This window comes from Calliphora vicina, chromosome 4 (genome assembly GCF_958450345.1).
Source record: "Calliphora vicina chromosome 4, idCalVici1.1, whole genome shotgun sequence".
In the NCBI taxonomy this organism is placed as follows: Eukaryota; Metazoa; Arthropoda; class Insecta; order Diptera; family Calliphoridae; genus Calliphora; species Calliphora vicina.
Window position 1 is genome coordinate 97,651,965 of NC_088783.1, and position 20,989 is coordinate 97,672,953.

Consider the following 20,989-nt stretch of genomic DNA (forward strand, 5'->3'; position numbering starts at 1 on the left):
GTTTGCTATTACAGCACTGTTATTTGAAAGCATTATGCTACTTTTAAATCAGCCGTTAAAATCGTTATATTTGAATTCAAGTACAATTTCGTAACAATAATTTTGGAACAAATCAAGATCCGCGTAACAGTTTATATTTTCATAATTTTTTTTCTGTTAATATTCACATTTTCTGTATTGCCGGCCTTCGGCCGGGTGAAGGGACTTTTAACTCTGGGGTGTATCGAACACCGGCTTCGCTAAAATCACTTTTTCTGTATATCAAAATTTTCTGAAGTACTGTCATATAAAATCAAAAAGGAATTTTTGGTTCACAATATTAATAAACTGTACCATATTATATATCATATTAAAGGTATTGTGAAGCACTATTCAATGATACCCATAACGATCAGTTTGTTTTCCGAATATATGAGAAATGTACTATTATATGTATTGACTTTAAATTCATATAACTCTTAAACTAAGAGAGAGCAGGGAAAAATATTAACGTTTTTGTGCTTATAATTATGAGAGCTATCAACACCAAAGAAATTATAAAAATACAAGCTGTTTCGCTGATCTTGATTTATACCAAAAATTTTTTTTTTTATTACATGAAATTTTATCTAAGATAATATAGGTAGAAATAACTTCCGTTTTCGGCCGACGTTATTGCTTATGTCACGAAACTAAAATGTCACGTCTATATGGATGGTAGATCTCTGATAAAAATCTTATATCTGTATTGTTATGTGTAGACAGTATTTGAAATTATAGATATTATGGTACATGTAGACAAACATTTTTATAAGGGCATTTTATTTTAATTATTAAAAATATGCATATGCTTGCTTGAGTTGGAAATATTATGGAACAGCATCCTGAGAATAAAAAAATAAGGTCTAAAACTACAACTAAGGCCAACAACAATCGTAACCACAAAAAGAAACCTCCTCCAAAAGTAAACAAAAGGCAAAACGACATTTACATCACAACAAAATCTAATTTTAAGGTTTGAAGAATAAATAGAATTAATTTTATAAGTGGAAATTATTCAAACTTTCAATTTAGGCACAACAAAAACATTGTGAAGATCTTTTAAACGCCGGTATAAAGGAAATATATTTACATTGCCTGGGAAACGCAATTTTACGAGGTCTTAATTTGGCATCAAGCTTAGTTAAAAATTCAAATGATGCCCTTACATATGCTATAAACACTTCAACTATACATTTAATAGGTAAATTAAATTTATTTTTTAAACATACATATGTACATATTTATTTTCCAAAAATGTTGATAGAATTTATACGATTACAAGGGACTACACTAGTTTATGGGCTCAATTTAGGAATTAAACGAAGTTTTTACCAGAGCTTTTTATGCTCTTATTTTCCGATTCACTGCAAAATTGGCGAATTGTTTTTAACTTTGGTGCATATCGAACACTGGCTTTGATTAGTTAATTTGGTTTAAATATGACTAAACGGCTGAAAATTTGTTCACTCAATGTTACGCATATCGAACACTGGCTTTGATTAGTTAATTTGGTTTAAATATGACTAAACGGCTGAAAATTTGTTCACTCAATGTTTTTTATACACGTTTATAAATTCGCAGAAATACAGACACACTTTATAATGTATACGAATTCACTTTTAAATACAGCACACTTTAAGGCACTCAGTTGATGTTTCTTCAAATAGCGTCTCTGATAAACTGACTCACTACTGCAACCTCTGCCACTATTTATAACACTGCCATCTGCACTCTAGATTGCTCTTTTAACTGTCTAGAGCATTCTAACACATACGCCATCTGTGGTGTACTTTCTACAACGTTCTTTAACTGAATATTCGAATTCGAATATACGGTCGCAGCAAACAGTGTTGCCATACTTACGATCAATGGTCAACTGAAAGCTTTTATTCAATGTTAATAATGCCCACAGATATGATAAAGTTTGGGCACTGCTATTTGAAAGCATTATGCAACTTTAAATCAGCCGTTAAAATCGTTATATTTGAATTCAAGTACAATTTCGTAACAATACTTTAACTTGTCTATGGTAGGCCTAAAGTCCTACTTTAAGAGCTAGTTTCTGGGATAGAGATAATCTACATTCTTCGCTTAAACCTAAATTAAACTAAAAATTGTGTTTCTCACTTATTGTTTATATGCTATATAATCTAGGTTTAACTGAGCATCATTGGTGAGTTAAACCTAAGTATAAAATGCCAAAGCACAAACAGATGGAATATAAAATAAAGAATTCAGCACAGCAGCTCTTTGTTTTTATTTGCTTTATTAACATCAATATAATTTTTAATATACATTTTATATACTGTTATGTCGCTTTTTCTTTTAGAAAGTTAAAATTTACAAAAAAAAGTTATGTAACGCGGTTGCTTTTTCTTATAAAATGTATAGTATTGCCATATTTATATGAAAAAATTTGAAGAATAAACATGTGATTTGACTGAAAAGTATGGCAATGCTAACAAAATTAATCCACTAGTGAGAAACACAATCATTGGTTAAATTCCGGCAAAATATATTTCAGGATTAATATAACAGCGTGTTAAGCTGAGTTTAACTGACAAGTAAGAAACTAGCTCTAAATCTACTAAATTTTTACCGTTTTTTCGCAAAAAAGTCTCTATATTTTTTCTTTTGTAGGAAAAAATTTTCTCCGTAACTATATACAATTTGTATATGATCCGAAATGAGAACCTAATGCGAAAGCGTGTAAAGCTAAACTTGGCTCACTTGAGCGGACCAGACCTATCCAAACTTGGCCAATTTTAAAAAATAGAATGTTTGGTTTGAGTAAAATATTTTAAAAAGGCAAATCATTGATCCTCAAAATAGTCCCATATTAGTATAGCCCTATATGTTTCTTAAATACGTGCAAAGTTGTTTTTCTATCACACGGTAAATAACGTCACAGGAGTCAGTTTTCTAAAAAAAACTCAGTTTTTGGAACACATTTTCTCCGTTTTAAGAATTTCGGTATTTGAAAATAAAAAATGTCAAAAATTATAATGCCATTGATTTAAGGACATTTGAGTCTAAACCGTTAAAATTTTACATTAATTAAAATTTTATATTTTTCTTCATAGAAAATCACCATATTATTTTTTTTTTTAGTTTTTAGATGTTCCAAATTTGGATGCATGTAACTTTTTATAGGGACGACATAACTGATACCAAGTTATTTTTATCTTATTTAGAATTTTATCGCGAATATAGCAGCCTCTGTAAAAAAAATTTCGACCCTTCGTAGGACCGCCATATCTAAAAAAAGATCGAGAAAAATTAAAAAAAAATAAATCAATAAACCTAAATATCTCTTCAACTAATATATGTATGTAGATAACCTACACATCTAAGCATATTTTTAGTAGATCTTCTCAAGTACTATTTATATTTTAAATTTGAGCTCATTCGGATCATAAATTAATTATTGGCGATTTTTTTTAATAATTTGAGACCCGAGGTGAACAAATTTGAGGGGCCATTCACTGGCACCCATTACCCCTAGGAAACTGAACAACTACGAATCAATTCATGTAACCATGTGAAATTTCGTTATAATATCTCCAATAGTTCTCGAGATAACAAATTTTTTTAAAAAAAGCTGTTATTGAATGTCTCTGGACAAAAAAGTAATATAGATATAAGCCTAATACTTTTGGTACATGATAATTAGACTGTTTATTACAAACTATGTAAAAATCAGGTAGATCAGAAGACATAAAAAAATTAATTAATGCCGCCCTTGAACCACTGTGCTATTTACTAATGTTAGTTCTTCCAGTTTCTCCAACACATACACCTACAACCTACATACATTATGTATTTGCAAATAAAATATCTAAGTTTGTACTGCATACTTTAAAGGGCTTTTTTATTACTGTTGACTGGACTCAAAAAAAAATTCCGAGTTTTACCCAGAATTCTTGATTTTTTTTTCTTTACAAACCATATCCTGAAAATTTCGAATCGAATAAAAAAAAATCAGCCAAATCGCTTCAGCCGTAATCACGTGATGCCATTACATACATGGACCATTTCATTTTAATATATATAGATAATTCTAATTTCAATTTAATTTCTCAAGTAGTTTTCATTTTATGCCGTTTTTGTTTCTCCTATAAACTTATTAAAAGTGATGTTACGTTATTTTGCATTTTATATGACGATATGTTCTTATTATTTTTTTTTGATTAAATATAAATTGTTCATAAGACCAGACAAGAACAGCTGGTAAAATAAGTGAGTAGAGTATAAGTATAAGTGAGTAGAGTTCATTAAAATTAAACTACTCTGAAGTACTCATACTTACAATAAAATTGATTTATAAGTATGCGTAGCATTGAATATGAATCCGACGTCGACATCACACTCATACGAACTCATATCTGTTTGATTCATAAATAACCTCAGTCTGACTTATAATTTTTTGGAAAATACTCATAATACTTACTTTGATTTAGCTCATTCGAATCATTCATGTGTAATTTTAGTATTTATAAAGGTTGCAAACAGTGTTACCATAACTCTTTAAAATAAAGAAAAATATCATTTCAACTCATTCATGTATTTTTAAAAGTTCAGTCATTAAACAGTTTTGCAACTAGTATAAACTGTATAAAAATATACAAAAGCATAAAATTGTAAGTTTATACAGAAACATTTCGGGTAAATCTTGGCAGTATCAACCAAGTACAATTATTAGGGAGAGTTGTCAATATGTACCCCTACAACGTCAAACTCTGGATGTTATCACTTTATGTTTTCATTTGATTTGTGCGAGATTTTTGAAAATTTTTGCGTTAAACTTTAATTTTTATTTCGTAAAATTAATTTTTTTCAGAAATAAACTTTTCAAATGTATTTTTTTTTTCAACGAAACTGGAATTAAATTTATTTTTTAGACATTTTATTTTGATCGTTTTAATTTTCTTTTGTTTGACATTTTAGGGAAATTGTAATTGAGAACATACTTTCTAATAATTGTCCTGCTCATTTTTATGAGCAGGTTGTGAAATGTATAGCAATAGTGAGATTGAGGAAAAAATAAATAAGTTTTTCAATTAGTGCAAAAACGTAAGGGTAAAAGCGCAAAATGGAAATGTTTGCTCAAATTCTAAAGGATTACGAAATAATTCTAGACGGGTTTGTATGCTGCCGCTCAAGTAAACATATATCTAAGTATAATGGACGGAAGTCATCCAATCTGAATCGTCATAAATGACACATTTTGTTTTCAAAAAAGTGAGTAAAATATGAATAAAAAGAAGAAACCTGTATCTGGCTCCGTGTGCTGAGAAAATAAATTGGAAACAATCTAAAAAGCTAATTAAGACAAAAAATCTATTTGAATAATATATTTTCAAGTCACTTAAATCTTCCTAAGCACTGGAATGATCCATTTTTTTTATGTTTTCCTACACACATTTTTATCAGCTATTTGTACTTTCCGATTTACTGCAGATATTAATCCGCAAATATTGGACACTTAAACTAGCAAATAAAAAAATAATAATTCTAGTCAGAACACCGCCTGAGGCCACCATAATTACATTATGCCATTTGCAAATAAGTTAATAGCACATGACGCAATATTTGCACAATTTATACATCAATTTGGCACTATGTAAATATAAGTGTTCAAATCCCATCACTGCCTCGTAATGAGTATTTTAATGTTCGTAATTTGGCAACACTGAAACACACAACCTCATATGAGTATTTGAATGTTCGTATTCGAATCATACTTATTTTGCTTCGTCTATACAAATTGAGTTTAATAGAGCCGAAATCAAAAACGACATAAATGTTGTTAAGTATGAGTATGATGATTACCTCAGACTTTACGAGTGGATATGAGTATCGACACAATTGTTATAAATATGAATGCGTATAAGTACTTGAAATTTTGAGTCATGATTCGATTGTACTCACTTTTTCACTACTCATTGCTGATCTCTGGTATGTAGTATTACATAGACTACATACTGCACTCAAGGTGGATATGGTTTTAATCAGGCCATGAACTAAAAAGACGTTTATTTTAGTTCATATTATTATACACCAGCGAAATAATTCTCAATTTTATTTATTAATAAATTACCTTAAAAATATTCGGTAAGAAAATCGAGGAAATGGTTGTGCACTTTTCAGGTTCATAAAAATAAGTGAGTTTTCATTATAAAAAATGGTGAAGACAATGTACTCCGAAAAACACCCAAAGATGTTTGTTTGGCATCAATCCAAGATTTCCAAAATTGTTATAAAAATAAAACAAACAAATTTCAAGTTTAAATTAGAGACGAAGATCTCTTATGTCGAAGACAATTTGACAAGTGTTTTTTAATGCTTATATAACAAGCTTAATTTGGTGGCAAGCAATATTTAAGGTCCCGTTAACGGTTTACTCGCTAGAATCTAGTAAAATACTTCCAAAAAAAATACTGTTAAAAATAGTATAAGTCGTTTAATGTAGTTATTACAAAAAGGATGCAACCAAAACATTGACGGACACCTTGCAACACTAGTGTGTGTTGTAATGTTAATAGTAGGGTATTCGAATTATTCGAATAAGAGATTTTAACTTGTTCGAATAATTCGATCACACGTTTATAATTAATCGAATTATTCGAATAATTTAAATTTTTTTAAAAAGTAAGGACTGAAGTTTTGATGTCGTTTTTTTAATATTTTATTGTTAAAGAATAACAAAAAATAACGTTAAAGTTAACAATGTTATAGTTTGAAACATACACACACAAAAATCCATTGGTTATATTTCCTAAAAATATAGTATAAATTTAACTAAGCGCAAGGGTAGAATGGCATTTACAAAGTTTCTTAGTTAATATAACAAAAATTTTAGATGATTTCTATGTTCGAAAATTCAACTAAAAATTTTGTTAAAATTACTTATAAACTTTTAAAAATTACCAATGATAACAAAGTTAAATCATAATTTTATTTTTGGTAAACTATCGATGAAAGAAATGCAACGAAACTAATTTTTTAGTTAAATTAACTTTATTATATGTAAATTGGTCATTTATATTTGTTTTACATTAATAACAAATAAATCTATTTATTATTATATTTATTAAATAATTATTTAATAAATATAAAAATTAATTATAATTAAAAAATATATACATAAGAGCTTTATGAAAGTAACAGTACCAGTATTAAAGATTAAAGAAAAAAATTATAATCGTTTGACTTTTTTCTTAATACATCAGCTGCTATTTGGTCACTTTTTCAAATTACTATGCTTATAACTTTTACATGTTCATCACTGTTTTTCCAATATATTGTCTAAAAAGGCTTTACATTTAACATACACATCAGGAGATAAAGTTGTATGAATGGATGTGACCCGGATTTATTTGTTTAATATAATGATAAGGCAAAGCTTCTGATCGGTTCTACTTGGTGATTGTTATACATGTGGTCCCTGAGCGATATTCTATGCTCCTTGTATGAACTACGGGAACTTATATAATGTAAATTCATTAAAATTGTTCCCGAGTATCTGCCTATAGTTCGTATGTTGCCTGACACAAAGGTTGCTTGATATTACTGACCATAATTTGAATTTATTTTGCTAAAATATAAAATTAGTTTATTTATTTAAATATTGATTAAATTTAATTTGAAAAAATACATACCATCATCAACATACATCAACAAAATTAAAAAATGTGTAAAAATAATTTCGAAGATAATACCTTATTCCAATAGTTGTATTAACCCATTAGTGCGCATAGTCCCTTATAAGGGACGCTCGAATTTTCTACTGTAGCACTTTCAAAAATTGATATTTTTGAATAACAAGAAGGGTATGCCGTTACTGACATTTGTTTCTATTAATGTGATTTGTGTGTTGTGTTTTATGCAAAATATGGAAAACCAATTTGTGAAAAAACAAAAATCGCGAACTGGATAAGAAAATTTGGAATACATTAAATAGTATGTGAATATTTGTTATTTTTTGTGTGTTGTTCTTTGTAAATAAGTGTAATGATTTAATTTATGTAAAAAAATTATGACAAAATGTTATGCCACGTGTATATAGTGATTTTGAATTCAACGTCCCCTAAGAGGGACACTGCGTCCGTAGTACAATTGTGATACTATGATTTAGTATATATTTATTTCATATATAGACTAACAGTTTCTGAAATATTGGATGAACGGGATGCTCTTGAAGATAATGAGTTCAATGTCGTTGCAATTTGCGAAATTCCACCATTAGATGGAGCCGATACCGAAAAAGATACCGATGAATGCGATGATGAGCACGATGCAAATCTTAATCATCTGGGTTATACAGCATGTAAAATTGTATAAGGAAGATAGTGAACGGGTGCTGTAAGTATTTCCCAACCAAAAGTGTTCATCGATATAATATGGGCATGGGAGTCGTTGATAAGATGGATAAACTATTTGCAGTCTACAGTCAGACAAAAGAAATGGTGGTGGCCAATATTTACATATCTCCTTGATGCCTCAGTTGTTATTGCATGGCTGCTGATGAAGAAGTTACATCCTAATGATCCGACATGTGCATTTCTTCTTTTTTTCGCCGAAATCTTGCTACATCCTACCTTGAAACGTATGGTACCCCACTAAAAGGGTACTGCTACACGTTCAATATATATTTTTATATTTGGATCGCAATCGATTGTAAGGGCACTGCTACACGTTCAATATATATTGTGATATTTGCATCGCGATCCATTGTAAATTAGGTTATTCTGCGATTTGGATCGCGATCCATCAATACTGTATGCTATACATTCAATAAATATCACGATACTGGATCGCGGTCAATATATATTGAACGTGTAGCAGTGGCCACGATTCACGATATGATGGAAGAAACCACCATATTGAATATTCAAAATCTGATAAACGATGTGGACATTGCGGGAAAAAATAAACTCTATTTGCAACAAATATGAAAAGGTCTTCACCCCAAAAAATGTTTTAAAAGTTATCATACGCCTAGTGTACCTACTGCGCAGTGTCCCTTATAAGGGACGGTCCATAACTCCAAAACTTGACGTTTTTTGAATCAAGTGTTTTTAAAATGAATTAATGGGATCATTTTTATTAATAGTTGGTGAAAATTAGTTGAGGAAAGTGTCCAGGGAACTTCGTCCACTAATGGGTTAACATATATTTTAGGTAAAATGTATTGTATAAATTACCTATTAGCATGGATAATAAAACTTAGTTTTTTACTTTCATATAAAAAAAAAATTACCTATGCAAGCTTAGTTAATATGCCCTCGAATATTTTTTTGTGTGTAGGGAATATACTCTAGCTGCGTTTCTGGATATAGAAGGCGCCTTTAATAATATAAAAACAGAGGCAATTAGGAACTCGTTAGTGGAACTTAGGGTTAACAATTTTCTGGTGAGTTGGATAATCTTAATGCTGGAAAGCAGGATTATCAACTCAACCCTAGGAGACGATGTGATTACAAGACGGGTTACCAGGGGCACACCACAAGGTGGAGTTCTTTCTCCTCTTCTGTGGTTGTTAGCGGTTAATTCTATTCTTAGGACCTCTGAATCTAAGGGTAGGAAGATAGTCGCCTACGCTGATGACGTGGTGATACTGATCAAGGGGAAGTTTCTGTCAACTATCAGTGACATCATGCAGGATTCGCTTGGCGATCTCGCGTCCTGGGCTAAAACTAACGGTCTTGGTGTGAACCCATCAAAGACAGAATTGGTGTTATTTACCAGGAGATATAAGGTAGAAAGCTTCAATTTGCCGAAATTAGACGGCACTGAGCTGAGCTTATCAGGGGGAGCCAAGTATTTAGGAACCTTTCTTGACAATAAATTGTCATGGAAAATAAATACGCAGGAAAGACTAAAGAAGGGCCTTAATGCTTACTATACATGCAGGAACTCAATTGGTAAGAATTGGGGCCTGCGACCAAGTATGGTTAATTGGATCTACACTTCTGTGGTTAGACCTATTATTACATATGGTTGTTGTTGTTGTAACAGTTCGACTGTGCCCGATTGTTCTTTCCTGAAATTATAAGAGTGAATATTTTAATTATTTCCGTTGATGTCAGTAGGTGGTAGTGGGAGCTGGAGAAACTGCGCCACCTCAGTTGGTCTTAACCACAGGTCTATGGGGCGCAAATTTGTAGACCTGTAGTGCGATTCACTAACTTTTAACGAACCGACAATCGTAATGTTTATCGACATAAATAATCGCTTGCAGTAACGATAGTGTGATTCAGTAATTTATTTTTAACGATTGTTGAAGATATAACATCTCTGTCTACAAAATATCAAAATAAGCGAAAAGTAGAAAACCATTATTTGACACATAATGAAATAATTAACCAGTGGTGTAGTGAGTACAACGTTGACTAGCAATCGGAAGGTTGTTGGTTCGACACTTGGCTGCGACTTGCATTTTTTTATTTATTTTTTTTAGTAAATACTAGGGTATTCAATCGATTAACCGTTAATCGGTTAACCGATTAATTTTGGACGGTTAACTGTTCGAATAATTTGAAATTGCTGATTTTCAAATAACAAATAAACCGATTAATTTTTGTCGATTAACCGATTAACCGAAATTCCTTTTTTTTTGCACTTTAAACAATTTTTTTGTATTTATTTTTCCATTTCAATTCAAAGACAAATTTCAAATTAAAATTAGATATTTTTGAACATCCAATAAACATGATTAGTGAGTATGTATTAGGGTATTCAATCGATTAACCGTTAATCGGTTAACCGATTAATTTTAGACGGTTAACTGTTCGAATAATTTAAAATTGCCGATTTTCAAATAACAAATAAACCGATTAATTTGTCTCGGTTAACCGATTAACCGAAATTCTTTTTTTTTGCACTTTAACATATTTTTTTTCTGTTTTGATGCAAATACAAATTTATATAGACGAAACTTTTTTTTTCAAACGAGTCTTTTATCAGAACTTAACGAAACTATTAAAAGTATTCAAAATCTAAAACAATCCATAAAGGATTCCAATGGTATAACAAAGGATTTTATATATATTGGATATATCATGCTTTCGATTTCACCAACATCTACAATCAGCGAGAGAGTTTTTTTTCAAGTAATGTTTTATTCTAAAAAAAATCGTTTAAAAGAATATTTAAATTATATTCTTTTTTTAAAAGATGATTTCTGAAGATCTCACTAAAATCATGAAAAAATCACATGTGTATACAAAATGTATCTCAAATACCATATTTGCTATTATTTTTGGTTGAATTGTTATGTTTTGTTTGTTTTTTATGTTTTTGTACACAAAATTCGTTGTTGTATTTTCATTTTAAAATTAAAATACAAATTATTCGGTTAATCGAATAATTTTAAATTAACCGATTATTAACCGATTAAATCCAAACCCCGATTAATTATTTGCCCGATTAACCGATTAAACCAGAAACCCGATTAATTGAATACCCTAGTATGTATAACAACTGACATATTTAATTTACATGTATTTGAAACTTTGTTTGTATTTACATGTATGGACGAAACTTTTTTTGAAATGAGTCTTTTATCATAACTAAACGAAACTATTAAATTGATCAAAATCTAAAACAATTCAAAAATGAATATTCCTTATCATGCTTTTGATTTCTCCAACATATACAATCAGCGAGAGAGTTTTTTTCCAAGAAAAGTTTTATTAAATCTAAAGAAAAAAATCGTTTAAATTATACAAATCATGCGATTTCAGAAATATAAATAGTAGATGTTAATATCTTTCTTATCTGTATTAAACCCAAATTTTTACTTATCAAATATACGAGAAAACATGAATTTTAATTTTGATGTTTACAACAAAAAAACACTCTCACACAAAAAATAATTTACTTTTTTGAAAATTGATGAAACTATATAAAAGATTATAGAACAGTTCATAAATCACGGATTTTAAGTTATGACGTTGTTGCAGCAAATAGGCGATATGTTTAAAAAAATTATCTCAAATACGTTATTTGCTGTTTTTTATGTTTTTGTACACAAAATTCGTTGTTGTATTTTCAATTTAAAATGAAAATAGAAATTATTCGGTTAATCGAATAATTTTAAATTAACCGATTATTAACCGAATAAATATAAACCTCGGTTAATTATTTGATCGATTAACCGATTAAACCAGAACCCCAATTAATTGAATACCCTAGTAAATACATAATTTTATAAATAATTCTACTAACAAAACAATTTATTTCCTGCCAAAATGTAAAGGATTACTTTTGGGACATCGCGAACAAAAATAAGTACTTGAATAATTAGTAGTACTATAATCGTCAAATTCCCATATTTTTTATATTTTATTGTAAATATTAATAAGTTAAGTAAACAAAAATGTGTTTCCATTATTTTTACGATAGTTCCAGCTACAAAAGATGAAGATGACGAAGAAAAAATTGCAAATACACTTTATCGATTAAATAAACACAACTTAAATTATTGTCGCTAACATAACGAAAGAAAAACTGCATAAAGTAACAGCTGACTTCAACCGACAGCGAATGTCGTTAAAAATGTTACTGTAGCAAATTCGATAAATTTTCGTTATATTTATTTTAACGATACGATTATCGTTATAAAAGTTAGTGAATCGCAGTACTGGTGGGACAATTAAATGCATTGTATCGTGAGGACTTTGATGACAGGCGGGGCAACGGTTTAAAGTGCCAGGAACGCTACGTTCTCGGTAGCAGTTGAGGAAACTGCACCAACCGGCTCTTAATTGTGCTAATATAGTTCTTGTATGCCTTGGTAATTGTCTCTCACAATCCGATATCGCAGGGGGGTGTTCATTTAGGACTCTGTTGCATCTGTAGCCATTAATGGCTTCAGTAACCGCCGTTTGATGCAACAATTTCCGAGCACTTGCAATAGACAATCTGTCGACGTCCGATGGTATGACGTCTTGGATGTCACTGCGAAAGTGTCGAAAGTCTATCTGGATGTGTCGGGGAAGAGGATCCTGCATCAGAATCTGATGGTTGGGGTGACTCGGCAGATGGCATGCCAACAGGAACTGTCTAGTCAACAACACATTATGTTGTCTGGCCGACAGTAACCTGGTCTCCTCATGTAGATGATCCACATTCGTCATTTTGACACAACCGGTTGCGATCTGGAGAGCATTATTTTGGGCCGTTTGTAAACCTCGCCATTGGGTGTCACTGAGGAATGCGGTCCATACTGGGGCAGCATAGTTGAGAAGAGAGCGACCAATTGCTTTGTATGTCGCTACAATTGTCTCTTTGTTCATGCCCCAAGAGGTGCTAGCTAGAGCTTTAAGGACCTTGTTTCTATTTTTAGCCTTTTGGTTGATGTAGGTTGCGTGCCTTGAAAAGTGAAGGAGGCTGTCGAAGACTACCCCGAAAATTTTCGGGTTTTGAACCGTGGGGATAGTTCGACCTTCGACTGAGATGTTGAGCGCCGTCCTTACTTCTTTAGTCCAAGAGGTGAAAAGGGACACCGAGGATTTCGGAGCAGATAACCTGAGTTTGCGTTCCTGAAAAAAGTCTGTTATGGTGGCCAGGTATCGGGTGATTTTGGCACTTATGTCGTCGATGTTGACACCTGATGAAATTATAGTGCAATCATCTGCATACGACACCATAGAGACATTTGGGGGGGGGTTCAGGTAGCTTGGCAAGATATATGTTATGCATCGGTGATAGTACTCCTCCTTGTGGCACGCCCATCTTTATCTTGCGGTATTTTGATTTCTGGCCTCTGAACTCGACAAACGCATGTCTTCCACATAGATAGTTGGCTATCCAGCGTTTGACATCATTTGGGAGTGTGGAGTTCACGATGTCATTAATCAGCATCGAGTGATCGACCGTATCGAATGCCTTGGATAAATCCAGTGCGGCGACGATGGTACGTTGACACGGTCGTTGCTGATTGAGGCCATTGGCGATCTGGGAGGTTATCTGAGTTAGAGCCGTTGTTGTGCTATGCGCTTCCCTGAATCCATGTTGATGTGTGGCGACCTGGAAATGCTCTTTCAGGGTGGGTAATAGTAGGGATTCTAAAATCTTTGCTATTGGTGACAATAAGGAGATGGGGCGGTATGATTCTACTAGGGTAGCTGATTTTTCCGGTTTTAGAATTGGGATAACTCGAGCCACTTTCCAGATATCTGGAATCACCAAATGGTGAATCGAGAGATTCAGAAGGTGGGTGAGATATTCCAGACCTACTTTACCGAGCTTCTTTAGCATTATCATTGAGATACCATCCGGACCTAGAGCTTTAGAAGGTTTCGATTTGGAGATAATGAACTCGACTTCACGGGAGGTGAATGAGCATGGCTGAGGATCTCGAGTAAGATTCTTAGTTCTCCGAACTATAGTCCTTTTGGTCCGGTTCTGCGTGGCGGGGTGTTCTATAAATTGCCTGCAGAATTGTGTTGCGCATTTCTTGGCATCTGTATGTTGCAAGTTATTAAACGCAATAGCAGCGAGGTTTTGATTTCGATTATTGTTTCCAGATAGACTTTTGATAGTAGACCATAGCGATTTAGAGTCTGTTGAGCAATGATTCAGGTGGTCCAACCATTTGTTGCGGCGATGTTCGTCGACGATAAAGTCAATTTCAGCCGTCAACTGCTCAATTTGCTCATTAGCTGGATTGCTAGCACGCAGGAGATCGCGTTCTTGAGCCAATCGTGCTGCCTGTGATGGAAAATTTGGTCTAATATTCGGTATTCTTCCTGCGGGGATAAAGCGCCTTACCGCCTGAAGGACTATCTTTTTAAAGATTGCTTCACCCCTTCTGGCACATGTGGGGGGCGGCAAGTGACGTAGTGTATCGTCTATGTAGTTCGTAAAGCTGTGCCAGTCAGCTTTGTTGTAGTTAACGAACGTGCGCTTATCTGGCTCCACAAAGTCGCTAGACTTTTCTACTGTGATCAAGATAGGGATGTGATCGGAGTTTAATGCCGTTTGGGCTTGCCAGGTGGTATGGGCAAGAAGCGACATGCAGACGATGGAAATGTCTGGGGAGCTTGAACATCGAGCAGTTATTCTCGTAGAGAGGTCTTCGTTAATTGCAGCGAAGTCCGAAGTATATTTAATATACTTGGCAGTTGAGGTGGAGTTCTTGCCGGGGTTTGTTGTTGTAGTAGAGGCAGATGTTGGGGTGTCTGCACAACACTGTGCGGGGTGAATTGCACAGGTGTGGCTGGGGTGGCAACTGTCGCCGGGGGTATGTTTATGCAACAGGGGGCTAAAAAGCTATTACTCCAGTCCTTGTGCGAGCGTAATCCTGAGCATCTTCTCATATGGCACCAATTTTTACAGCCGTTGAACTGAATTGATGTTATGTTCCTTCTAATTACGTCCTGACAGACAGAACATGTCCATTGATTTGAACAGGGTCTGCTGTGTCCGGGGGTTGGGGATTGGACAAAATTTTGTCCGGGGGGTGGAGTTTGGACACGGGATTGTGGGATCGTAATTATGGGGGTAGTGCTGGGGTTTTGAGGCTGCGTACTACAACAAGATCCTACGAAGCTGGGGTTCCAGTCGCGGTGACTGGTGAGTCCTGAGCACCTTTTCAGGTGACACCAGTTATTACAAACGGTGCATTGTACTGAGGTGGTGTTACGCATTATGTGTTGTTGACATACTGAACAGAGCCAAATACTGGGACCTGGATTCTGTACAACGCCGGCTATAATTAAAAGGATTTTGAGCAAAATTGCCGACATATTTTGCTCACCTGGGGAAAAAACTTTCGGTTTGTACAGCTGTCGCTGAGTTGACAATCTTTGGCCGAATATGATTCGGGTCGTTCCGGAACGGAGATCCAATTGTCGGGGGAACGACAGCAAGGAACTTACTGAGACTATCAGAGCCTTTCTGGTAAAACCCTTGCGGGTAGGTCACACCAGGATACTGTATGATGCAGGTCTTATTGGTCAGGACAGTATTCCATCTGGAATCTCTGATTATAAGATCGCGACCATCAACTTCGGGGCATCACCCCCAGTAGAATACCCCACTAGAGATGAGTGGGTTGGATCAACTGTTTGATGGGTGCGCAGTTTTCACTGACGGATCCAAGATGGACTCTGGTACTGGGGCGGAGGTTTATTTGGTCGACAATAATATCAAGCGCTCTTATAGACTCCCAAACGAGTGTAGCGTCTTCCAGGCAGAGATTTTCGCGATCTGGAAAGCCAGAGTTGATAAAGGCACACGTAAATAGAGAGTCTGCAGTGACCATATATGTGGACAGTCAGGCTGCACTAAAGGCTTTGGAATGTCATTTAATACACTCCAATTTAGTGGAGGACTGTAGGAGAGCTCTAGAGGAGCTATTGGCACACTACTCAGTAAGACTGTGTTGGGTACCAGGGCACTGTGACATACAGGGAAATGAGGTAGCAGATGAACTAGCTAGACATGGTTCTGATCTAGATCATGATACTAGGGAACGGGGGGTTAAACCACCTATATGTCACTACTACAGGTTAATTTATGAAAGATTCCGCAACTATACAAACCAATCCTGGAGCAGTAGATCGGATTGCAAAGTGTCCAGGGTCTTATGGCCAAAACTGAACACAAACGCAACCGGTACATTGATAGAGTTGGACAGGTATAATCTTAGGATTCTAGTAGGAGTGATAACCGGTCATTGCTCAATAGGAGCATTTAAGGGTAAATGGGATAATGGCACACAGGACTTCTGTAGTGTGTGGGGACGCAGAGGAGCTAGAGACAGTAGATCACATATTGTGCAACTGTCCAAGGTTACAGGGTCACAGGGTCTACGGCGACTCCGAATCCGGGACAAGATTTCTCTTTCTTTCTTTTTTTTTTTTTTTTTTTTTTAATATACGGTTTTGGACTCTTCTTGCATTCTTAATCTATCCTCACTATCTTTATCTTTTTGAAGGGAATCACAATGGACCTCATGGTCTCCGAGTGGAAGTGCACATAGTGTTAAAAATTATTCGAAAACAAAGTCCATCATTAAATTTTCATCAGAAATATTCTGATCAGATTAACTCCCGAACAATCTACAAAACAATATCATTGTCAGTGAACGTGGCTAATTTGAAGTCAGGCAGTGCATGATTGACGCATTTACAAATACTCAAAAAGTTTATTACCATGTTAGACAAAGATGTTCAACGATTTTCAGAATAATGAATAAGTCAGGCCTTGTATTTTTAAATATATAGATTTTTTAAAAAAGGCCCAAAAAGTCGATCGTAAGTATACTTTAGTAACTGTGTGTACATATATTTTAAGATTATGGGCTTCAACTATTTCAATGTAATCATTAGAACTGTCATCCTCAATATCACTTTCGACGACCGTTTCAAAATCACATTCTCCATCACATTCAACTCCACTTTAATCTAAGTTTATATTTTGATTATTAATTGCGATTCTTCTAATATTTCGCCAGCTAAATAACAAATATTTTATTCCGTACCTTTTATTTTCATTGGTTCAAGTCCTAAGTTAAAAATTTTGAATACAATTTTTGTGAGTCATAATTACTTATTTAAATTTCCATCAACTGAATGGTTTTTAGACAGATCCATCAACTGACCCTTGCGGGCAATGGTTTTTAGACAGATCCATCAACTGAATGGATTTTAGACAGATCCATCAACTGACCATTAAAGGCATTGTTTTTATAAAGAAAATAGTAAAATAATACATACTAGGGTAAATTGTAAATATATTTCAATGAGCTTTTTTAACGATGATAACGGAAATATACAATTCGGATATTAGTTAAAATGTTGAATTCATTTGTGTTTAATTCATAGATGTAGATCAATAGTAATGAAAAGAGGAATAATCAAATGACAGCATTAGGTCTTTTAGGAAATCCCGAGTTAGCGAAATTCCATTAACTGACAATTATATAGAGTTAACTGGACCTGAACCAATAATGATCCTAATACGTCTCGTCGTATTTCCGGTAACAAAGTAAGAATATCAACAGGCCGGCTATCGAAAGGATTGGAATCTGCCAAATGAATATTTGGCAATAATCCTTTAATGTCGGCGTTTACAGAAATCGAAGGCAAATTCAACGATATATCTGGCAAAAAAAGCCCTGGTATTCAGTAGTACAGAAGAAACCAAATCAGAGCCGATCTTCAGAGAACAAGCATTTCTCGAAACTACAGAAACCATATTATTCACGCCAGAAACTTTAGCATTTGCAGAATGCGTAGGAAGTTTAAACCTTTTTCGTAATCGATTACTAACGAATGAACATTCCGAAGCTGAATCAATAAGAGCTCGGACCTGATACCTATTGCCATTATGTGTGATATTTACTGATGCAGATCCTAAGATAACAGATTGATTTTGACGAGTATGAAATATTTGTCGAGTTTTCGTAACATTAGTAGAAGTAGAAGGTTGTTGATAACTCGGTGTCGAGTTACCTCAGCAGAACTCTGACCGGAAGAAGTCGTAGACCATTCCATGTTTGAGTTTTCTATTGGCTCTTGATGAAGCATAGTATGGTGTCGATTATCGCAAATTAAACAATTATTATTGCTTTTACAATTGTTGACATGATGTGTCCTTGAAAGACAATTAGAACAACAGTGATTTTCGTTCACAGCTAAATAGTCGACAAGAACGTAAAAAGTCATGGAATTGTCATGGAAAATAAATACGCAGGAAAGATTAAAGAAGGGCCTTAATGCTTACTACACATGCAGGAACTCAATTGGTAAGAACTGGGGCAAACAAGTGTGGTTAATTGGATCGACACTTCTGTTGTTAGACCTATTATTACATATGGTTGCGCAGTGTGTTGGGAGGCAACGAGGAAACTTACTTATACTATCAGAGTCTTCTTTGGTAAAACCCTTGCGGGTAGGTCACACTAGGATACTGTATGATGTAGGTCATATTGGTCAGGACATTATTCCATCAGGAATCTGTGACTACAAGGTCGCGACCTTCAACTTCGGTGCATCACCCCAGTAGAGTTCCCCACTAGGGATAAGTGGGTTGGATCCGATCAACTGTTTGATGGGTGCGCAGTTTTCACTGACGGATCCAAGATGGACTCTGGTACAGGGGCGGGGGTTTATTTAGTCGACAATAATATCTATCTCAGGATTCTAGTAGGAGTGATAACCGGTCATTGCTCAATTGCAGCCTTTAAGACTAAATGGGATAATGGCACACAGGACTTCTGTAGAGTGTGTGGAGATGCAGAGGAGTTAGAGACAGTAGAGCACATCATGTGCAACTGCCCTAAGTTACAGGTTCACAGACTTAGGTGGCTAGGAAATAGATTTTTGGACGAACTTGGTAGGGTTGCTGGCTGCAAACTGAGCAACATACTAGGTTTCATTAAGGGAATAGGGTGGCTATTTAAGGGACGTTCTACGGCGATTCCAAATCCGTAACAAGATCTCTCTATTTCTTTCTTTAACAGGCGGTGTTTGGACTGATTTTTTTATTCTAAATTTATTCTCTCTGTTCATATCTATTGAAGGTAGTCACAATGGACCTCAAGGTTTCCGAGTGGAAGTACACATAGTGTACACCCCTTCCTAACCTAACCTTCACCTTCGGTCTTACGTATTAAATGACAAATACGTTCTACATTACTAAGGCGCGAGCTGTTTATATAAATCGCAGTAAATAAATCTCTAAAGGCCGGCCAAGAATCACAATCACCTCCAAGGTATAAACATTCACCCCTATCGGCAATAACATGTGAAATTTTGTTCCCATGAAATATTCATTTCCCTCGCAGGGAAAATTGCTATCGTGAAATTCCCTATGAACTTTTCATTCACAATAGTTGATTTTGTTCGCAACAGCTGTTTATTGTTTACAAAATTCCATCTAAAAATTCCACAGCATGCGGAATTTTTTCACGTGAACAAAGTTGATGAACGAAAAAAGGAATAGGGAACATATTTCATGTGAAATATTGATTCGCTAGGGGTGATTATGAATGTCCTCAGGAAAATCATTAAAATTTGCCTCAAAAAGCAATAAGAGCATCAGATGCTCTAATGAATCTATTAAGTGGAGTGACTGACATTTTCCTTATTCAATTATCGGCAATATAAAAAAATGTATTACAAAAATACGCGTTCGCGTTAAAATCAATCGAATTTTAATCACTTCACTTTAGCTCACAATTGAAATATATTTACGTAACTTATTTTATGAAAAATAAATAATAAATATATTGCCGGTGGACTGTATTATTGCCGGGGGATGAGGGAGTCAATGATGCTCAAAGATCAAGTACTCGTTTAAAAATCCGGTTCACTAGGACCAAATGTTTGGCATCAATCCAAGTTTTCTAAAATTGTTATAAAAATAAAACAAAAAAAATTCAATTTCAAGACAACGCAACTGAAGTTCAATTGTCATACATAATCGACCCAGAAGTCTTGCAACAACAAAATACATGTAAACCAATGTATTTTGTTATTGTGTAAGCCATAACATTTGGGAGAGAGTAATTATTTTTACTCTCAGTTAGAACCTTAATATGGCGAAAAAATTAAGACTACATCGTATACTTCTGTAATGAGTACATCGACTCAAATGGCATACAAATTGTTGGAGATACAATCAATAAAAATGTCTATCAAGTTCGGAAACTTTAATTCCGCAAATACAAGCCAAAATTAGCTAGGAACATACATTTATTTAGATAATAGAAGACATTTGGTGGAAAATATTTTATTTGGAAACTGATTTAAATTTAAAATTTTACATTAATCTAATTTTATTTATAAATTTCCTTTATTTTTATATTTTCAGATGAATATCATCCACTGTGTGATGCCGACGATATTTCAATTCAACGAAGAAATAATTCAGCAGTTCACATTAAAATTATTCGAAATTCGGTGTATGACGTAGATGTTGCCATTTCAATTTAAAAAAAAAATCCACAACA

The 20,989-nt window shown here is 34.0% G+C and overlaps 1 protein-coding gene across 1 annotated transcript; it reads left to right on the forward strand.

Moving 5' to 3' along the window:
* Window positions 1-808: 808 nt before the first annotated feature.
* On the forward strand, window positions 809-20,986 carry Rpp20 (ribonuclease P protein subunit p20). Its single transcript, XM_065506860.1, has 3 exons — window positions 809-994; window positions 1,054-1,222; window positions 20,851-20,986. Exons 1-3 carry the CDS (start codon window positions 851-853, stop codon window positions 20,970-20,972), a joined length of 435 nt encoding a protein of 144 aa, XP_065362932.1. The 5' UTR covers window positions 809-850; the 3' UTR covers window positions 20,973-20,986.
* Window positions 20,987-20,989: the final 3 nt, after the last annotated feature.